Here is a 19,384-nt window from a genome sequence, read left to right as displayed (position 1 = left end):
CCTTTTCTTCTGGAGAACAATCTTCACCCAGGGGAACTCTCATTCTCCCTCAATCCTACTGTGCTTTAAAGTAGACTGAACCCCCCAGACCACAAGCACTGGAGCAAAGAAGAGTGCCTTTGCCCTTCTGGGAGTCCAGAGGTGCTAACATTGAGCCCAGACTGAGGGAGGAGGAGTGAGTCTACCTCAGGGAAGGATAAAGCCAACACCTACAGAGACGATGTGACACTGAGGATCCTCAAAGTGTCCCAGGAATATAGTACTGTAGGAACTGGCTCCACCCCTGAGACGTTAGAGTCCCCAGCCTCCTCTCAGTTCTTTAAGCTAGTGATGTAATTGTCCAGTAAATAACCTTTGGGCAAGCAAGCTTCACATAGATTTCTGTCATTGATCACCAAGAGTTCTAACACATACAAGCAATGTTTTCAAAGCAATATATTACAGAAAGAATAATTTTTATTACTTAAAAAGTTTTTATTGCATTAGTTTGTACAGAGTGACACATTTTATTGCACAAAATAGTTGAAATCGCTGAAGTTTACAAGCTTATTAAATATGAAACAATGAGATTATGGTTGGGTCAAATGATTACATTAAGGTAAGTATCAGAGGACATTAACTTTTTAATACAAAAATATGTACAATGATAAAATGTAACTTTAATTTCTTACCTCAATGTCTTATGTCATCACAAAAATGCTTAGTCTATATTATTACAATAAATGAGGTAGAATTATTTTCTGGATGAATCAGAACAGCATAGTGCTTAACTATATATTTACATATATTACATATGGACTGTGTATTTATGAAAATTCATAGAAAAAACACAGAAATCAATGTTCTTCATAGATTTTTGCAGATAATCTTAATCTGATTCCTCACTGCTGAAGTAAGAGCTGTCACAGTATTCAGCCGTGTAAAGGAACTTGTGAATAATTGGGTTCATCTTCGGTATCCAGTGTCGGGGAACCAAATATGTTGAAAGGTTAAATAAATCTACGAATACTTTGTACCTGTCACTGGAAAAACATACAAATGTTTTAAATTTGTCAAAATGAAATATTTAAAATTTTCCATCAAGAAATGAATTTCTCAGATAATATTTTACCATAAATAGTGTTCAATATTATACTATATATTACATGTTATGTATATCATATATATTATATTAAATAATATTGGTATTAAGGTTGTCCCATTTTTATTCTATATTCAAAGTTCATGCTCATATAACTATATTGTGTGTTTCATTGATCCTAACAAAGCTGGTTCAGATTAAAACCTAGAGTCTTACTATTGCTCTATTTCTAACTTTTAAAGGACATTATGTAAAAATAATAAATTTAAAGCATTCAGAGTTTTTGACTGTCTACTAGAAAATATTTCCCATCTGCAAAGTATTCAATAGCTTCCAAGTAACTGGCACAAATGGATTAATAAGTTGAAATGCCATCTTGGATTCATAATTAATATCTGTCAAAGTGCTTTTGACCCCCCCCCCCCAAAATTGCTTTAGTATTTGTTGGTCAGCTACTTTAACTGTTGCAGTTTTATAGATGGAGAGCATTTGCCTTCAAAATCAATTTTGGATTCAAATCTTGTTCTATATCTTGCAACTCATATGACTTTGGATGAGTTGTCTAAACCTCAATGTCTTGGTTTCTAACTCTGCAAAATAAAAACCACAATCCCTTCCTTTGGCCAAGTCTTTGTGAAGATTTGATGATATAATGATACACTAGAGATCCCGTTAATTATTGTGTTAATTGTTCCCACCACTGATGTGTTCTGTTCATTTTTTAATATTATTTAATGTTACATATTCACAGAATTTATTCCCTGGAAAAGAGAAAAGATATGATTGTGAAAATTCATGCCAGTGAATTTTCTAAATCATTCAATCTTCTCTGGGAAAGTGAAAATATAAAAATGAAAAACTGAACCTATATATTTTATAATTTAGCCAATCTGGTGGTACCATTAGGAATGAAAACAATGTATTATAAAGAGTTTTGGAAACTAAAGGTGACTGTCTAACATACTCTTGGGCTGATAACTCCTTTCTCAAGGGGCCTTGTGAGTTTCTCAGTTTACAGATGTATCTATACACATATCCCTCTATCTATAATGCTGTGACTTTCAAATAAATTAAGAACTCAAATGTCCTAGAAATATCTCCACCACATTTTTAGTGCTCAATAAATGTTGATCTTTTTCTTGTAAAGTTATGAAAAGGGCACTGCTTGAAATGGATAGAAGTAGTTTTTATACCATAAAATAGAGTCCTATCGGAAAATATGAAACTATTTTTTTAGTTGTATCATTCATCTCGACAAGAGTGCATTAGTGGACTTAAGGATAACTATTTTAATCTAGTCCAAAGTAGAGCCAGAAGGAGTTGAAAAATTTCTCCCTGAAGTAACTCTTTCATGTCCTCAGTTTTGCAAGCATTGGTACCATGCCCCTTTTCATCACAAGATGAAAATAGTGAATTTCCACACCTAAGAATTTTTATAATAACCTCCAAAGATTCTAATGGGAATGCCTTAACTACAAATGCTCAGCAGACAGGAGCAATTATAGATGACTTTTACTAGATAATACCACAAATATATGAAGAAACAATAATTTGGTGACTTTAACCAAGATAAAAAGGCGAGTTTCCCCCGTCTCACCTTACTGTGGAACGCAAGTACTGATAGCCCGAAGACCCGCCAGTGCCAGCCTTGCTGCCCAGCATTCTGTGCACCAGACACACGTGGTTATCTAGGCAAACACACAAATTAATTCCATGGAACTAATCTGCAATTAGTTCCCCCATGTTCTAAAAGCAAGGGGTCAGTAATGATTATTGCTTCTGAGAAAAAGGCTCACCCCTTATCACTTAGCCATATGGAACGTTCTCCTGTGACAGCCACATGAGACCAGCGGGTTGCCTGGCACCTCACTTGGTTCAGGCTACATGCATTCAACTCCATCCATGTTTACATTTAGTATGTGAACACAATAGAGAAAAGCAGGACCACAGTACAACCTTCATGGACTATGGTCATTGTGCCTTTATAGGTCTCTTCTTCCATTAAAAATATTAAATATATGTATATGTGTGTGTGTGGTGTGTGGGAAGTTTTTTTGTTTTTTTTACAGAGACAGGGAGAGAGTCAGAGAGAGGGATAGATAGACAGGGACAGACAGGAACAAAGAGAGATGAGAAGCATCAATCATTAGTTTTTCGTTGCGACACCTTAGTTGTTCATTGACTGCTTTCTCATATGTGCCTTGACTGTGGGCCTTCAGCAGACCGAGTAACACCTTGCTCAAGCCAGCGACCTTGGGTCCAAGCTGGTGAGCTTTGCTCAAACCAGATGAGCTCGCACTCAAGCTGGTGCCCTCAGGGTCTCGAACCTGGGTCTTCCGCATCCCAGTTCGATGCTCTATCCACTGCGCCACTGCCTGGTCAGGCGAGGTGTGGGAAGTTTTATTTCACTTAGGGGTAGTGGGAGAGCCTGGAGAGAGGGCAGCAAATTGTATTGGCATAAAGATGAATTCATTCTTATTATATGTTAAAACATTTCCTTGGACCTAAGTTTATTTTTTTCCTTATTATCAAATAAAATATTTTCATGGGCCTCCAAAATTATTGTGGCTCCAGGCATTATGTCTGTTGTGTGTACTGGATAAGTAGACCCTAGGGTAGAATAATTGTCAAGCTGATTTTTTTTTAAAGCAACTCACAAGGAGGAAAAGGATAAAGGAACAGGATCAAGGGAGAATTTGGGGAGTAGGGGTGAGGGGCACTACTTACATCTCCATTTGGTCATGAGTGTGTCCATGTCCATAAGAGAAGTCAGCAACTGAAAAGGGACCTGAAATCTAGGTTCTTCCCTAAAGAGAAATAAGAAGGACTCTATTCAAGTAAATCCAGTGTGTTAGGAAGAGCATGACTTAGAATCTGTTGGCCCTGGAAACAGATGTCAACTTTGCCCATAGGAACTGTGGCATCTCTGGATTACCCAATTAGGTGTAGTTTCTTCATCTCAAATATAGCAATACTACCTTTCACCTTACAGCATTTGTTTGAAGAGTCTAGAATATTTTATATAATGTATATGAAGTGAAAGCCATAGTCATACCTAATATCAATTCTCATTAAAAGGCAGATGTACATACTATCTCAGATTCTCAGATTTCCCAGCTAATATTGTCAAAATTTTTTTCTAAAGATATGAAAACAAAGACTTTTTTTATTTTCTCTAAAATATATATTATATAGAGTTTGTGTGTGTGTGTGTATGTGTGTGTTTATGTGTGTGTGTATTCTCTTTCTTCATCTAATCCTTCAATTCTTTTAGTACATTTTCTGCATAGGATATATAAGCTAGAGTGGCATACATTTAGTAAAAGTTTAGGAAAAGAGTCAAAAGATTTTGTTTATGTTGATATTATGAGGAAAGATTTGAGATTACAAATTAAATAAAAGTAAGACATCCGGTAAACATACATATTTTTGCATTGTTCTGACTCATTTAATTCATGAATCATGAAGATGAGACCTTCATACAAATGAAAAAGGAGTATGTGGATATTTAAATGACACCTCAAATGCATTAAACAGTGAAGATGATTTTACTTGAAATTGCTGAGTAAATAGAACAGTTCATAAAGTGTTTTTACTTTATTCTCTTTTTTTCTTTATAAGACAGAACAACATTGTTTCATGTCAGAACACATTTCCTGACTGAATTTCTGAGGTAGTTATCACTGTGACCTTTTGGACACTTATTATCATATAATAGTAGAATTTAATAAAAAGGATATTTGATTAATTTCTGTGGGTGTTCGTTTTTAGACCAACTACAGAGATAAAGTTATATTCATACTATTTAAAGAAAACTTCATGAAACCTCATAATTAATTATTTTTGAAGCTTTTCCCCAAAACTATATAACTTATTAGAAATATGACTGGAATTTCTAAGCTTTATACTTAATATATTTAATATCCAATCCTCAATTTTAACTTCTGCTTTAGCACTTCTAATTTGCTTTTACCTGTAAAATTGTATCATCAGGGCCCCCTGAAGTGCTCTGTATGATAGTCGTCTTTCACCTGCAAGATACATAGCAAGTTTCAAGTCAATAGGTCATTTAAGAGAGTCATAATAATTTGGAATGATCACCTTAAATAATTGAATGTTATATGTTTAAAAAACAAAGTAGGTTTCAGTTTAAGATTTTTATCCCTTAGCTTGAAATTGGAAAACTGTATAAAACATTGTTTCAATATTAGATTTTAAAAGGCAAACAAATATATATATATATATTCTATAAATTTTCAAAACCTGATATTGAAAATAATTAAATTTCATAATAGAATACATTTTTCAAGTAAAATAGTATGATGGCTTTTTAAAAAGTAAAGACTCATTCCAAGTTTCATTTGAAAGTTTTTACTAATTCACTTAAAATTCCTTAAATTATTTAAAAATAACTTGGCTTCAAGGAATACAATCATTATATAAAATTTCATATGTGTTGTTATATGTACAAGAAAGTAAGATTTTGCTATTCTATACTGAGGTTTTATAGAAAACCAAGACTATTATGCTTAGTATTTCTATTATAAAAATTAATTTTTACTTCTATTCTATTTCCAAAAGATTTAAAGTTCCAAATTAAAAAAAAATGTACATGAGTTTCAGACAGATAAAAAAAGAGTTAAATAATAAAAGTATTGATTATACTGGTCAATTTGTTTCAAAAAATAACTCAATATTGATTATGCCAGAAATCTAAGTGTGTTACTTTCCCTGGCCAGACCATGCTCACCCTTACAATGGAATTATTTCTTCCCCTTCTTTCTGCTACTGTCATATTTACAATTACATGATTATCTTCATTTCTGTTTCTAGTAGGCTATGAACTACTTGAGAAACCATTATCAGTGTATCTTGTTATCCTTCATATTTGACACATTATGAAAGTTTCTACCAATGTCTTTGAGATAAATAGGGCATTTAAACCTGTTACGCTAATATTATCCTAGATACCATTAATTCTTATTTCTATTAGTGGAACACCAGTTTTCATTTTATTTCCCCCAAATGGGGTTTGATCTTTTGATGTCACAGCAGTACAGTGCTAGGAAACAATCCTTAGGAATACTTACCTTTACTAAGGAGATGTTCATGACGTTTTTCATCAAATAAGGAAAGTAACACCTCTTTTTGTTTCTGAAATTCGGCCATTTGTTCCTCTTTTTCCTCTGACTCTTTTTTAGCCTTTGGGAAAAATACTGCATTAATATTCCCATGAGAGAGAAGAGATTCTTATTTTAGAAAACATTGCTTGTGAGAGGTAGACTATCCAGGGGTGTGAAGATTGTTCTTACAATATTAACCATTTCATCTAATATCAAACTTGAAAACTATGGCTTATGAGAAAAGGAATCTTCCTCAGTTACTAGTTCTATCTTTTATTTCAGTTTAAGTGATATGTTAATCTCATATATTTTCTTCAAAGATATCATGAGACAGGAATTCGGGTGGGCGTAACTGAGGACAAGTGGTCAAATGATATGATTTTTGACAGAAATGATTTAAAACAGTAAGTAATGTAATTGCACTTAGGAAAAGTTAAGAATTCCTAGTCAGAAAAACAAATAGCACTACTGAAATTCTAACTTCAGTATGAAAATCTGTAAATATAATTTCTTAGATATATTTTACCTTTACGCAGTATTTTTATTCATTTCATATCTGTTGATTTAAGAAAATTATTTTTCTGCCTACAGCACATGCACTACTTGCAACTCAATTAATTAAGTTAGAGCAAAAATTAGTTAACCTAATTATCTTCAATTCTCAGAAAAACAAAACTGGTTGGTAAAAACTTGTATGCATATTACTGCCAATTAAATATTTGTGTGGTTTTTTTGCAAATGTGATGTTCAGGTGATAGATAAAATTTTGAGCAAAAATGGAGTCTCCGGTCTAATGTAATATATTATCTTATAGGAATAAAACATACAACAAATAATCACCTGCGTATTAAATTGCAACCATGAACACACAGGCGTGTCCATATCATACAGTGGTATACAGGGGCAGTACAGTGCCATGATAGCTTATAGTAGTAAGGAGGTCAGGAAATTCCTTCCTAAAGAAGTATTCTTTGAGCCAAGGTTTGAAGAATTAAAGGAATTACCTGGGGAAGAATATGCCAAACCCAACAGAATAATGTATAAAAAAACTGTGGTGGTAAATTTGAAGAACTAAATTTAGCTTAAAGGAAATTTAATATGGTTGAGATCATAAATGCCTTGAAGATTATGTTATGGATTTTTATTGTTATGCTGAAAGCAGTGGGAAGACATCGGAGTTTTATGCAAAAGCAAAACATGACCAGGTTTGTACTTTTTAAAGATTGCTCAAACTGCATCATGGAGAATAAATTGGAATGGAACCATATTGAGGAGCCTTGTAAAATAGGTATGAGAATATGACTTCAGTCCAGGTGAAAAAACAATGGCAGTCTGCACTTGATGATGGTGATAAAGAAAGATACCTGAGACCTATTTAGAAGAAAAAGTCTATACCATTTGGTGATAGCTTGAAGAAGTGGTTGAGGAAGTGGTTGTCCAAAGGCGCCACTGGACATGCCTGACTTGATAAATTAGATAATTTGTAGGAGAAAAACTTGGAGAAGACCAAGTTGATACAAGAGTGGAGAAAATATAAAATAAAGTGATAAATATATGATTTGAAATTTAAGGCCTTAGCTGGTTGGCTTAGCTGTAGATCATCCGTCTGGTATATAGAAGTCCCGGGTTCAATTTCCAGTCAGGGCACACAGGAGAAGCAACCATCTGCTTCTTCATTTTACTCTTCTCTCTTCCCACCCCCTCCTTCAGCCATGGCTCAACTTTGAGCAAGTTGACCCTGACCACTGAGGATGGCTCCATGGCCATCCTCTGGCCATGAACATCACCTGACCATGAGCATCACATGGCCATCCTCTTAGCATCACCTGGGTGGTAAAATAGCTTGGTTGCTGAGCAACAGAGCAATAACCCCAGATGGGCAAAGCATCACTGGATAGAGGGTTTGCCAGGTGGATCCCCGTCAGGATACATTCGAGAGTTTGTCTGTCTGTCTCTCTCCCTCTCATTTAATTAAAAAAAAAAAAAGAAATTTAAGGAGATATCTACACTAGAGAGGTAAATATTTGAGAATTACTGGTATATAAGTAGATATTGAAGCAATGGTTATAAATGATTTCATCTAGTGAAATAGTACAGAAAAGGATACAAAGGGTATAAGCCATTGCATTGGAGAATCCCACCATTTATTTGTCTGAGAAACAAAAATGAGTCAGTAAAGGAGACAAAGAAATAGAGACCAGAAAATTAGATGAAGACAAAATACTGAGTACCAAATCCAATGGGAATGGGAATGTTCAAGAAAGAGAAAGTAGTCATTAATATTGAATGCTCAAGAAAAGTAAAGAAAAACAAAAACATGTAGATTTATGTACATGGAGGTCATTTGTAAATAATGGGACAAGAAGACAGACTTGGCTGGGTAGAGATTAGATGAGAAATAAAGAAATACTTATACTAACTACTATTCTAAAACACTTTATAAATATTAATCTAATTTAATGCTCATATTAATCCTATGAGATAGACACTTTTATTTTCTATTTTATATATGATGAAAGTGAATCAAAGAGAAGTTAAGTTACAGAAGTTCCATGTCACACAATTAAGAAGTGGCAATGGAACTTGAACCCAAGGTATGACTTCAAGACTTTACCTTAAGCACTAACTAGTACAGCCTCTCAAGACAAAGAATTAAAAAAACTCATGGAAGAAAGTTAGTAAGAAAAGAAAAGTCGTCTGTAATTTGAAAGAAATAAAGAATTAACAGTATTTTCTTAAGTGAGAAACTTGACATTGAGAACCAATAAGAAGAATGTAGCAAATATATAGCCAAAGGAAAATGTTATGACTCAATATATTTGGTTGACTGGTCTTCTGTGAGTCTCCTTTTGTCTAGAACTGGTCATAATCTGAAATTTTCAATAGAAATGAAGTAGATCTATGAATCTAATCTATTTATCATATTATCTTCTTGTCTACATATTATCTTCTTATTTATATTAACTTAATTTAATTTTTATTGAAAATAAATAAGATTAAATCAATCATGTAATATATTCTAAGCAGATGCATTTCTGAAAGAAAAAGAACATAAGAAAAAGATTAAGAAAAAAGTAGAGAATTATTAAAATAAAATTTCTAATACTTTTTCTATAATAAACATTTATGGCTTCATAAATACCTCAATTATTGTGAATTCTTCTTCCAGGCCTTTAATAATATTTTTTTTCAACTTTTCCCAGAAGTTAAATCCATGTGGTTCTAAACCTGGTGTTCTCTCCAGCCATGCCTTAAGTAAACATTATATTTAAGTGAATATTGTAAAATTTTAAATACATAAGATACATTGTAACTAACATTTATAAACTTGAAACAATATTTTCATGAGAAAAATATATAATAAAGTATATATTTTTGAAATAGATACTTTTTTATATATATATAATAAAAATATTTCTGTATAAATATTTTTCCCCTTCAATTTCTTCATTTAAAATCTATTATATTTCATCTCTGAATTTTTTAAGAAAATCATATTACTAATATTTATTCTTTATTTAATAAAAAATATACTATTACAGAAATCTAAATTTTGTTTTATAAATCTATGAGCATAAGTATATGTTGTTTTAATAAAGCCTTTGGTTTATTCTCAAAATACTTTATGTCTTAGATCTGAAGGTCTTATAAGATATAAAATATATGATCTCTTCTAAACGGAGGAGCATGGTATAATTAGCAACTTTGAAATCCATTAACTACTCAATTATTTTAATACTCCACAAGATATTTTAATCAGAAATAAAATCTAATTCATGCAACTCTGTGGGTTCTTAATTAACCTATTTTTTTATTTGAAATTAACAATCTCAGTCCTTCTATCTCTATGTTTATAAACTGTTATATAGTATTATGTATATTAACCCAAATCCATATTTTCATTCCCCAGGGGACTAGTGTGCAGTATATAACTCACTATAAAAAGGTTTAATCTGCAAAGGAAAAGCCTCTGTAGATAAAATCAAGAAATACAATTCTTATTTAATAATTATTTATGAAGAAACATTCATAATTTCTCAAGATTTTTATGGATCCATGGGAAATTAAAATATGAAAGGAAAAAAAAATTTTTTTTCTTGTATTTTTCCGAAGCTGGAAATGGGGAGAGACAGTCAGACAGACTCCCTCATGTACCCGACGGGGATCCACCAGGCACGTCCACCAGGGGGCGACGCTCTGCCCCTGGGGGGGGGGGGCCGCTCCCCAGCGCCCGGCCATCTTTGCTCCAGTGGAGCCTCGCTGTGGGAGTGGAAGAGAGAGACAGAGAGGAAGGAGAGGGGGAGGGGGGAGAAGCAGATGGGCGCTTCTCCTGTGTGTCCTGGCCGGGAATCGAACCCGGGACCCCTTGCACGCCAGGCCGACGCTCTACCACTGAGCCAACCAGCCAGGGCCTGAAAGGAAAATTGTGAAGAGTATATACTCTTAGTAACATAGTTTAATAGACAAAAATACACAACTTCTGGGACTTTTCAATTTCAAAATATTTTGAAGAAATTAAGCTCATTTAATAATCACAGTTAGTTTAAAGATCAGCTAATTAAATGTTACTTAGTAGGAATATTTAAAATATTGTTTTGATAAGATGAGGAGGTTATTAACTATTAACATATAACTGATCATATAAATATTTCTAAAATTCTCAAGTTTTTAATATTTTAAATACTTTAATTAGTTGAATTTACAAGTTTAAGCATTTTTATAAATTCTTTCTGTTATTTACAGTTAATGTGACCAGACTTATACATGAGTTTTACAATTTTTATCTAGCAGAAACTAAGTTAAAAATTAACTTAGAAACTAAATTAAATTGTTAGACCTTAGAAACAATATTTGAGCATGTACCTCCACTAGCTGCAAAAGTGTTTTTTCCTGTTCGGACTTAAGTAGCAGTTCATTTTCTTCTCCTTTGAAGTTATCACGATAATGTCTTCTGTTGTAAGGGACTCTTAAACTCTGAAAGACGCCTATCTTGTTTTCTAACAGTCGAAATTGCAAACTCTGGAAGCCTGATGCTGGAGACAGGTACTCTCTTTTAAAATAAAGGGGGAAAGAGAAGAGAAGAAAAAGGAAGAACTGTGTTGACATTGTAAATCACTGTAATTGATTTATCTATTGTAAGAGACCTACATATTACCAAGAACACAGACACACAACTGCCTAGTGTTGGACCTACTAAAACATCATTTTTGATAACTGTCAATTTGAAGTTGAAATGTTTGTATAGTTTGTAAAATGTTATATGAGTATTTATGTATGCACACAAACCTAACACATACACATACACATACATGTGTATGTGTGTGTGTGTGTGTGTGTGTGCTAGAGTTTTTTTCTTAAAATAAAGACAGGTGGACATTGAAAAATATTTTATAATGGTGCCAAAAGAGTCTCAAAATTTATAAATATTATTCAATCCCTCCTAAAACTTACATTCTTAAATATTATCATTAATATCACTACCTCGTATTATTATGAGCACAAATGAGATACTACAAGTAAAATGAAGGCAATGACTAGGATAAAATAAGCAATCAAAATAGTATTACTTCTACCCTACACAACCACCAGAACTCTTACATCTTTGTAAGAGTCCTTCATCTAATTGGTACTAAGACTTCAATTTTTTAAATTCACCACAAAGGAATTCTGCTACATTTCCTGAATTGTCAAACATATTGAACTGCATATTACATTATCAAATGCACCTAAAGATTTACAAAAATTTATCTTCAAATTTGGTATAGCCTGACCTGTGGTGGCACAGTGGATAAAGTGTCAACCTGGAACGCTGAGGTCACCGATTCAGAACCCTGCACTTGTCTGGTCAAGGCACATACGGAAGTTGATGCTTCCTGCTCCTCCCCATTTTCTCTCTCTCTCTCTATTTCTTTCTCTCTCTCATACTCTCTACTCTCTCTCCTCTCTAAAATGAATAAATAATTTTTTTTAATTTGGTATAAAAAAAGCATTTTTTATGTATATATATATATATATGATATATATGGCTTTGGCTGCCTGGAAATGTAGAGCTAAAATTTATAATTCAAACTATAAGTTATTTTAATGTTTTTGCCAGCTTCCTTTTTTATGTATTATTCTTGTTTCTCTTTTATTATTAGTTTTTAATTTTTAAAAAAGTTAGTTATATGCATTATATCAGCCATTTTGATAAGTTGCTCAAATTCTTTTTGGGTAAAAACTGGCACAACAATGAATTGAAATCAATTGATTATATTATGTTTTTATGTAAAAATGAATGATGAAATGTTTTAAGTAACTTCTTACATGCTTTGTGATTAAGATTCCCAAATGCTGGTAGTGACAATATGTCAGTAGGACGGGGTCTTGTGTCATACAACACTCATGTTCTCCTTTACACCACCAGAGTGAGAAGGTAAACCCCACTGTGTGATCACAAAGCCACGGGTGCACACCTGAAGTCATTGAAGTCCAAGGCTGTCATCGTTTCTAGAACAGAAAACTGCTGTACCAGGAGTCTAAGGATCACCACCACTCGATGCATCCGTGTGACAACCTTAAGCATATTCCTTTCATCCCTGACCTGAAGGTTGAGAAATGAGACACTGAGTAAACAATTTTGGTTTCTAGAAGACACAAGATAGACTACAAACAATAACACATTCCTATTAATTTTATCGTTATTTCAAAAATTAAACATTTGGAACTAAAACTTGCCATAAATATGGGTATGTTGAACTAATGGTAACTGAATTGTGTGCAAGGAATGTCTTCAAAATTAGAATCATTTTTCTTTCTTCAAAAACAGAAAATTGTGTGGAAGCCAGTCAGAAGTAAATTCTGGACACAACACCCACTAATTGTAAAGCAAATTTCTCTCTAAATTTTCTTCAAGGAATAAAGGTCAAAGTAACAAGAAAACTTCAGGGTGAGGATTAAGCAACACCTGGATTAATCTGCTCTTTATTGAGGGATGAAGTTGCCATTGACATAAAAGGGAGTTGTATTTAAATACATAAGAAGAGTATTGTCTGCGTATGACTGTTCTCTTTTCCCCAGCCCCTCCTGCAGCAGATGCTTCCAGGTAGAGCACCTAAGGCTGCGTCTGGAAGGCCTGTGGGAGCAGGAAGCAGGGTGGGAGGCAGGAAAGCACAGTGCTGACGGCTGCCATCACCCTAAGCACCTCTGTTCTCCCACTCAGGTACTCCTTGTCCTCTCCTTCCTGTCTCCCGCCTCATCCTCGACTCCTTTCTCATTTTCTTCCTCCTGTTACTCTTTCCTACTTCCTCCGTCTCCTCTTCTTCCTGTTCACTTTCCTCATATTGTTCTCATCTTCCCACAGCAAATATTCATTAGAAATATAATTCTTGTACTTACTCATTCAAGGCTCTCTATTAGCTATTCTGGCAATCTGCCATTATTTAAAAAACAACTATTTGTAAAATTCGGGAGGAAAAGTTCTAAGTAAGAGGCTTGAGGCCCTGGCTACTTGGCTCAGTAGTAGAGCATCGGCCCGGCGTGTAGGTGTCCTGGGTTCAATTCCGGTCAGGGAACACAGAGGAAGCGCCCATTTGCTTCTCCAACCCTCCCCTTATCACTTCTCTCTCTCTCTCTCTCTCTTTCTTCCCCTCTTGCAGTTATTGCTGGGTTGGAGTGAGTTGACGCAGGAGCTGAGGATGGCTCCATGGCCTCTGGCTTAGGTGCTAAGAGTTTAGTTGCTGAGCAATGGTGCAACGCCCCAGATGGACAGAGCATCGCCCCCTAGTGTGCTTGCCGCGGTCCCCGGGCATGCCAAGTCTGTCTCTGAATAAATAGTAATAATAATAATAAAAAGCAAGGGGCATGAAACAAGTTTGAAAGAAGCTTGAATGCACTGTGTAGCTCCAGGTAGCAGCAGGCCCTGGGATAATGTGACTAAGCTCTCGTCCCCTGAAAATTGTTCTCTATTAAGTAATAATTTCACCATTAAATTTTTTTCTCATTAATATTATTTTATACATTCTCCAAAAAAGATTATGAAACCAATATTGTGACAATAACTCACATGGCCATTCTGAAAGATCTCACGAACAGAATCTAATTCCCAGAGGATTTGCTTGAACCAGAGTTCATAAGCTGCAAAGAGAAAACCATTGTCAGTTGGAATGTTTGGGGAGCCTCTTGGACCATAATTGTATGAAGGACATGATTAACACATTGAATTAAATTAAAATGTAGTTTAAAAATCAAGAAATACCAATATATTCCTATTTTTATGCTATAACCAAATATTAGTGATAAACTTATAATAGCTTCTTTTTATTGAACGTTTTAATATGCCACACATATTATATATATATATGCTTTGTAGTTGTTATTATTACACTGATTCTCCTAACAAATATAGCGTTTAAGTTCTTTAGGATATAGCACATGATCTAAATCTACCTTCCTATTGGAAGATGGAGGTATGTGAAGAAGCAGAAGTAAGACTCAACTTCATCTATAAACTGAAACATCAGTATTTTCTAACCTAATGAATATGACATACTTTTGGTTTCTAGGGGTTAAAATATTATGGGGAGAACAAGCTTAATATAAACCTGTGTCTTTTTCATCTATTTCCCTTAGTACCTAGTACAGTGTTAGCATAAGATAAACACTGGGTGATTATTTTATGAATAAATGAATTAAATAGCCAATGTAGTCATTAGAGGAGCATAGAAAAGCAACCATCTTAGAGATCTCTAGTGCATTCTAGTTGGTGCTATCACATGGATAAAGGTTATGTTTCTTTTCTTATTAGGGGAATCAACTTATATTTTGAATTATTTTTAAGGAGGCTTTTGTGATTTAATTTTCATATTTAGACAAAGAGCAAGTCATACATTTCTTGATTGGTTTGTATATCTATTTTTCAGGTTTAACTTTGTGTGGCTAGTCCCATTACTCGCTGACTATATTTTGCAACTGAAAGATGAAAGAAAAGTCTCTATCAGATAAAGATAGCTATCACTTGTTGTATGCTATTTATGTGCTATACCTTGGGTTATGTGCTTAATGAGCACTATTTCATTTCAACTTCACAAGAACTCAATAATGGAGAAGATATAATTATTCTCTCCATTTTACAAATGGGGGAATTGAAGAGAGTTAATGGTTCAGGAACTTGACCAAGCTTACACAATTTATACTGGTAGAGATGGGATTTTTTTTTAACAGTTTACTGATTTCTAATTTGTATTACCCTGCCATGATTCCTCCCCTATTGATTTTGTCTTGGTATAAACCACCAATAAGAATTAAGCCAATTATGTTCCATTTTTTTTAATTTGTTTACTCAGAGGAGTTGATTATTTTAGCCAATCAAGTGATGCAGACTAGCATCTGAGAAAACACACAAACAATTGGTAAAAAACAACAACAAAAAAAAAACATGTCTAGAAATGAGACAATGACTAGTATTATGACACCAATGATCTTAGAATAAATCTTAATACTTTGGTGTCACAGACCTCTTTAAGAGACATATTCACTAAATTTTGCACAAAATTGCAAAGAGTTCCAGGACTTTTTAAATTCCCAAAATCATGGATTCCTACATTAAAAACTACTGCCCATGTTGGCACCACCACTGCCATCAATCTGGAACAGCCTCTGGATATTAGCTTTCAAGGTGACCCTCTGGAGGACGTTTTAAACTTTGACTTCAGTCCACTAGTCAATGTGCCACAAGTATCCTCCATGCAGAGGGGCGCAAAGGATCTCTTTGGAGGAGGACTAGATAGTCTGGTGGGACAGTCATTCATCCCATCATCATTGCCTGCAACCTCTGTTCCTTCTTCTACTCCTGCTGTGGTCAGCAGTGGTCTGAATGACCTATCTGAACTTTCCACAGGGATAAGCATGGCACCTGGTGCACAGGTGGCTCCCAAGGCAGTCGAGCTGCCTGAAGTAAAGGTTAAATGCTTAAAGATTCCTGGAATATTTACTCCTCACCAAAAGCACATCTATGAGAAGATGAACTTCACCAACAAAGCTCTACAGTACACGAGACTTTGTAATTCAGGTTAACATGTACTGCTTTGATGTCATCCTGAGCACTCTTCTGGCCATCCATACACGTACTTGCCAGACCAGAGCAGGGATGTCTTTCTGCCTCTCAATACCTTAATACCTTGGGCCCAGTCATAAAGACAGAACCTTACTGCAGGTGGCTGCAAAAAACGATACTGATGTCTCCTACTTCTGTTGCCCTGTCCCACTCAGTGTACTTTTTGTAGAAGATGGCAAAATGGAGTTCCAGGTATTCCTTGTAACAAGAAAGAATATTCCCAATAAGAATGAACTTCAGTTTCAGATTAAGAAATGTCATCTAAGTGCTGACACAGTTTCCAGAACGTTGTAAAACCACAACTATTGCTGAGAAGAATGTGAAGGGGCAGAATATGCTGTACCAATCTCTGAAGGTCACTAATGACATTTGGATCTTGGCTGAGCTATATAGAGTATTCATCCAGGAAACCCCAATTAAATGCTGTCACTAAAGTATACAGCTACTGGCATCTCTCAGTACATCTACAATAGCATTTTAAAAAATTAATAGACTGGTCTGGTGCCATCCAGCTACCCTATGATCAGCTCAAATAAAGAAATCTTGACTGCCTGGCCTGTGGTGGCGCAGTGAATAATGCATCAACCTGGAACACTGTGAGGGCTTCAGTTCAAGACTCTGGGCTTGCCTAGTCAAGGCACATAAAACAAGCAATCAATAAACAACTAAAGTGAAGTGAAGCAACTATGAGTTGATACCTCTCACTCTACCCCTCTTTCCTTTCCCTGTAAAAGCAACAAAAATAAAATCTTAACCCCCCCCCCCAAAAAAAAGAAAAGAAATCTTAACTGGAAGAAATTGTAGAATCTGAACTCAAATGCACTGAGGCCACCCACCAAGGTAAAGACTAGTCTAACCTGTGCTAACAGTAGGGCACAACCTGTTGGACAGTTTTAGCTTCCTGTGAACAGGTATCTCCAGTGCTCAGTCACGTCCCTCCTCTGGCCACCTGCTGTTATCTATCCTTATTTGTGAGTTTCTCTGTACTGTGCTAATGCTGGCAATTTTGAGTGCAGTTTGATATTTTATAATAGAGTTCATTTGAAAATCAGAAAAAAAAAATTAAAGCAAAGAAAAGTGTCCCTAAAACATTAAAAAAAAACCCAGCACCAACAACAAAAAACACCGCCCAGAGGTTTTAAGTCTGAAGCGGATAAACACACATTGTAGACAAAAATTTACATTCAATACCAGATTCTATATGGGGGTAGGTAAGTCACAATCAATTTGAATGATTTATTTCTTGAAAGTCATTTTTTAAAGTTCTAAATTGAAAAATAGTAACATCTCAGCTTGAAAAATATTTGTCAGTTCCATGATGAATGTTTCCTTGGATTTAGGAAAAGTTCAAAGTTCAACCTGATCCAATTATTAGTGAAGAAGGATAAAGGAGACTGACAAATCCCAGAAGAAAAATTCTTGAGCATTTCTTACAATGCTGATTCCATAATCTTTCATCATCTTATAATTAAATGAATTGTAGCTTTTCTCATTATTGATGGGAAAGGCCTGTGGAGTAGTTATTGTCCAAACCTTTGTACAACTTACCTTGGTGAGTTATGATGAAAAGGTGTTCATCATGAATTTTATTTCCTTTTACTTCACTTTGAAGCTCCTGTGCATTTAAAATTTTTTCCAACTTTAAACAAAAAAAATATAGAAAAATTGATTTTATACACACTTCCAGTTATAAAAAATTAGTATGGAGATCTAATGTATAACACAGTGACTATAGCTAATAACACTGTATTATATACTTGAAAGTTATTAAAACAGTAAATCTTAAATGTTCTCACCCCCCAAAATATATATATATATAGTAATGATATAGCATGATAGCTAAATGCTATACTTATAATCATATTGAAGTACATAAACGTAACAAATCAGCAGGTTACTCCTTAAACTTGCACAATGTTATATATGAATTATATCTCAATAAAACCAAAAAAAATTAAGTGACTGATATATAAATCACAAATCTTGGTCTTTACAACTTAATACAAAGTAGATACAATACTGAAAAAAATCCCCAAATTCTCAAGATCCATTCTATTTTCTTTAAAACAATTAATGAGTCTCATTATAAACATTGAGTTGAATGGAAGGTTTTTATTTTTTCTGAAGAATTTTAACAATATGAAAGGCAAAGAGGCTAAAACTTACCCAGAATAATCTCCAATACCTCATTGGTATCACCCCTCTCTTATTTATTAGTGATTTCAAGAAAACACTTGCCTTTAACATTTCTACTTTATAAAAAGATATTTGAAAGAGAAATTTCTCTGGAATCATTTGTGACTATCCAGCCTGGGATTTATCCAACCTTGTCTTATTTATACAAGTTGTACAATGCCTGCCAGTGATCTACACTAATCAGATCATTTCTACTTTGCCCAAATTCTTCGTTCTCTGATTTTTTGGAGAGGTTAATTTTCATAAGTCTCTTAAAATTGTTTTTAAAAAAATGGAAAAGTATAAATTTGTATGAAAAATTAATATTATAGGTCCATAAAACTATCTGATAACTGAAAAAAAAGAAACAACACTAAAAATGTCACATAGTAGAATTTAGCGCCAATAACGGAAGGTAAGCAGTATAAGATACTCAGCCACTTACATGCAGGTAATTCCCATAGATAAGTCCTCCTTTGCTGGCTTTATTTACACCAGTTTGTGATATGTGTTCTTCACTGTCTTCTAAAGATAGTTTTTTAGCAGCATATCTGCAGATTAAATAAGTGATGAGAAAAAATAGATCTTGAAAAGGCATGGTAACTAACAATATGTGATTAAAATTCTCTGATTTTTTAAGACATTAAACAAAGGAATAAAGGTGACAATTCTCAATACTCTTGAAATTCAGAAACTAACGTGTTCATACCTAGTGTGTCTAAGGGCCTCACTATAGGTAGAATAGAGGTAAATACTTACTCAAAGTCATTTCTTAGAAATGGGCAGCCACTCATGGTGAAATACAGTGAGAAGCCCAAAGGTTTGGCTTATCATTGACCTTCCCAGTGTTCTACCGCTGCCTTTTATTCATCCTGCTAATCCTGAACTTGCCAATCAGCCTTCTCTGTGTAC

The 19,384-nt window shown here is 34.3% G+C and overlaps 1 protein-coding gene across 1 annotated transcript; it reads right to left on the bottom strand.

The window, feature by feature from the left end:
• Positions 1 to 438: 438 nt before the first annotated feature.
• Positions 439 to 19,381, bottom strand: TDO2 (tryptophan 2,3-dioxygenase). Its single transcript, XM_066279698.1, has 12 exons — positions 19,232 to 19,381; positions 18,918 to 19,023; positions 17,846 to 17,936; positions 14,249 to 14,319; positions 12,660 to 12,787; positions 11,068 to 11,254; positions 9,347 to 9,454; positions 6,172 to 6,283; positions 5,055 to 5,112; positions 3,809 to 3,888; positions 2,679 to 2,769; positions 439 to 1,022 (listed from the first exon to the last, which is right to left on the bottom strand). The coding sequence occupies exons 1-12, from the start codon at positions 19,264 to 19,266 to the stop codon at positions 869 to 871; spliced, it is 1,221 nt and encodes a 406-aa protein (XP_066135795.1). The 5' UTR covers positions 19,267 to 19,381; the 3' UTR covers positions 439 to 868.
• Between the last annotated feature and the right edge of the window lie 3 nt (positions 19,382 to 19,384).

Source organism: Saccopteryx bilineata, chromosome 1, assembly GCF_036850765.1.
Source record: "Saccopteryx bilineata isolate mSacBil1 chromosome 1, mSacBil1_pri_phased_curated, whole genome shotgun sequence".
NCBI classification, from domain to species: domain Eukaryota; kingdom Metazoa; phylum Chordata; class Mammalia; order Chiroptera; family Emballonuridae; genus Saccopteryx; species Saccopteryx bilineata.
The sequence above is the reverse complement of the archived record's forward strand: the minus strand, read 5'-3'. Positions and strand labels throughout refer to the sequence as shown.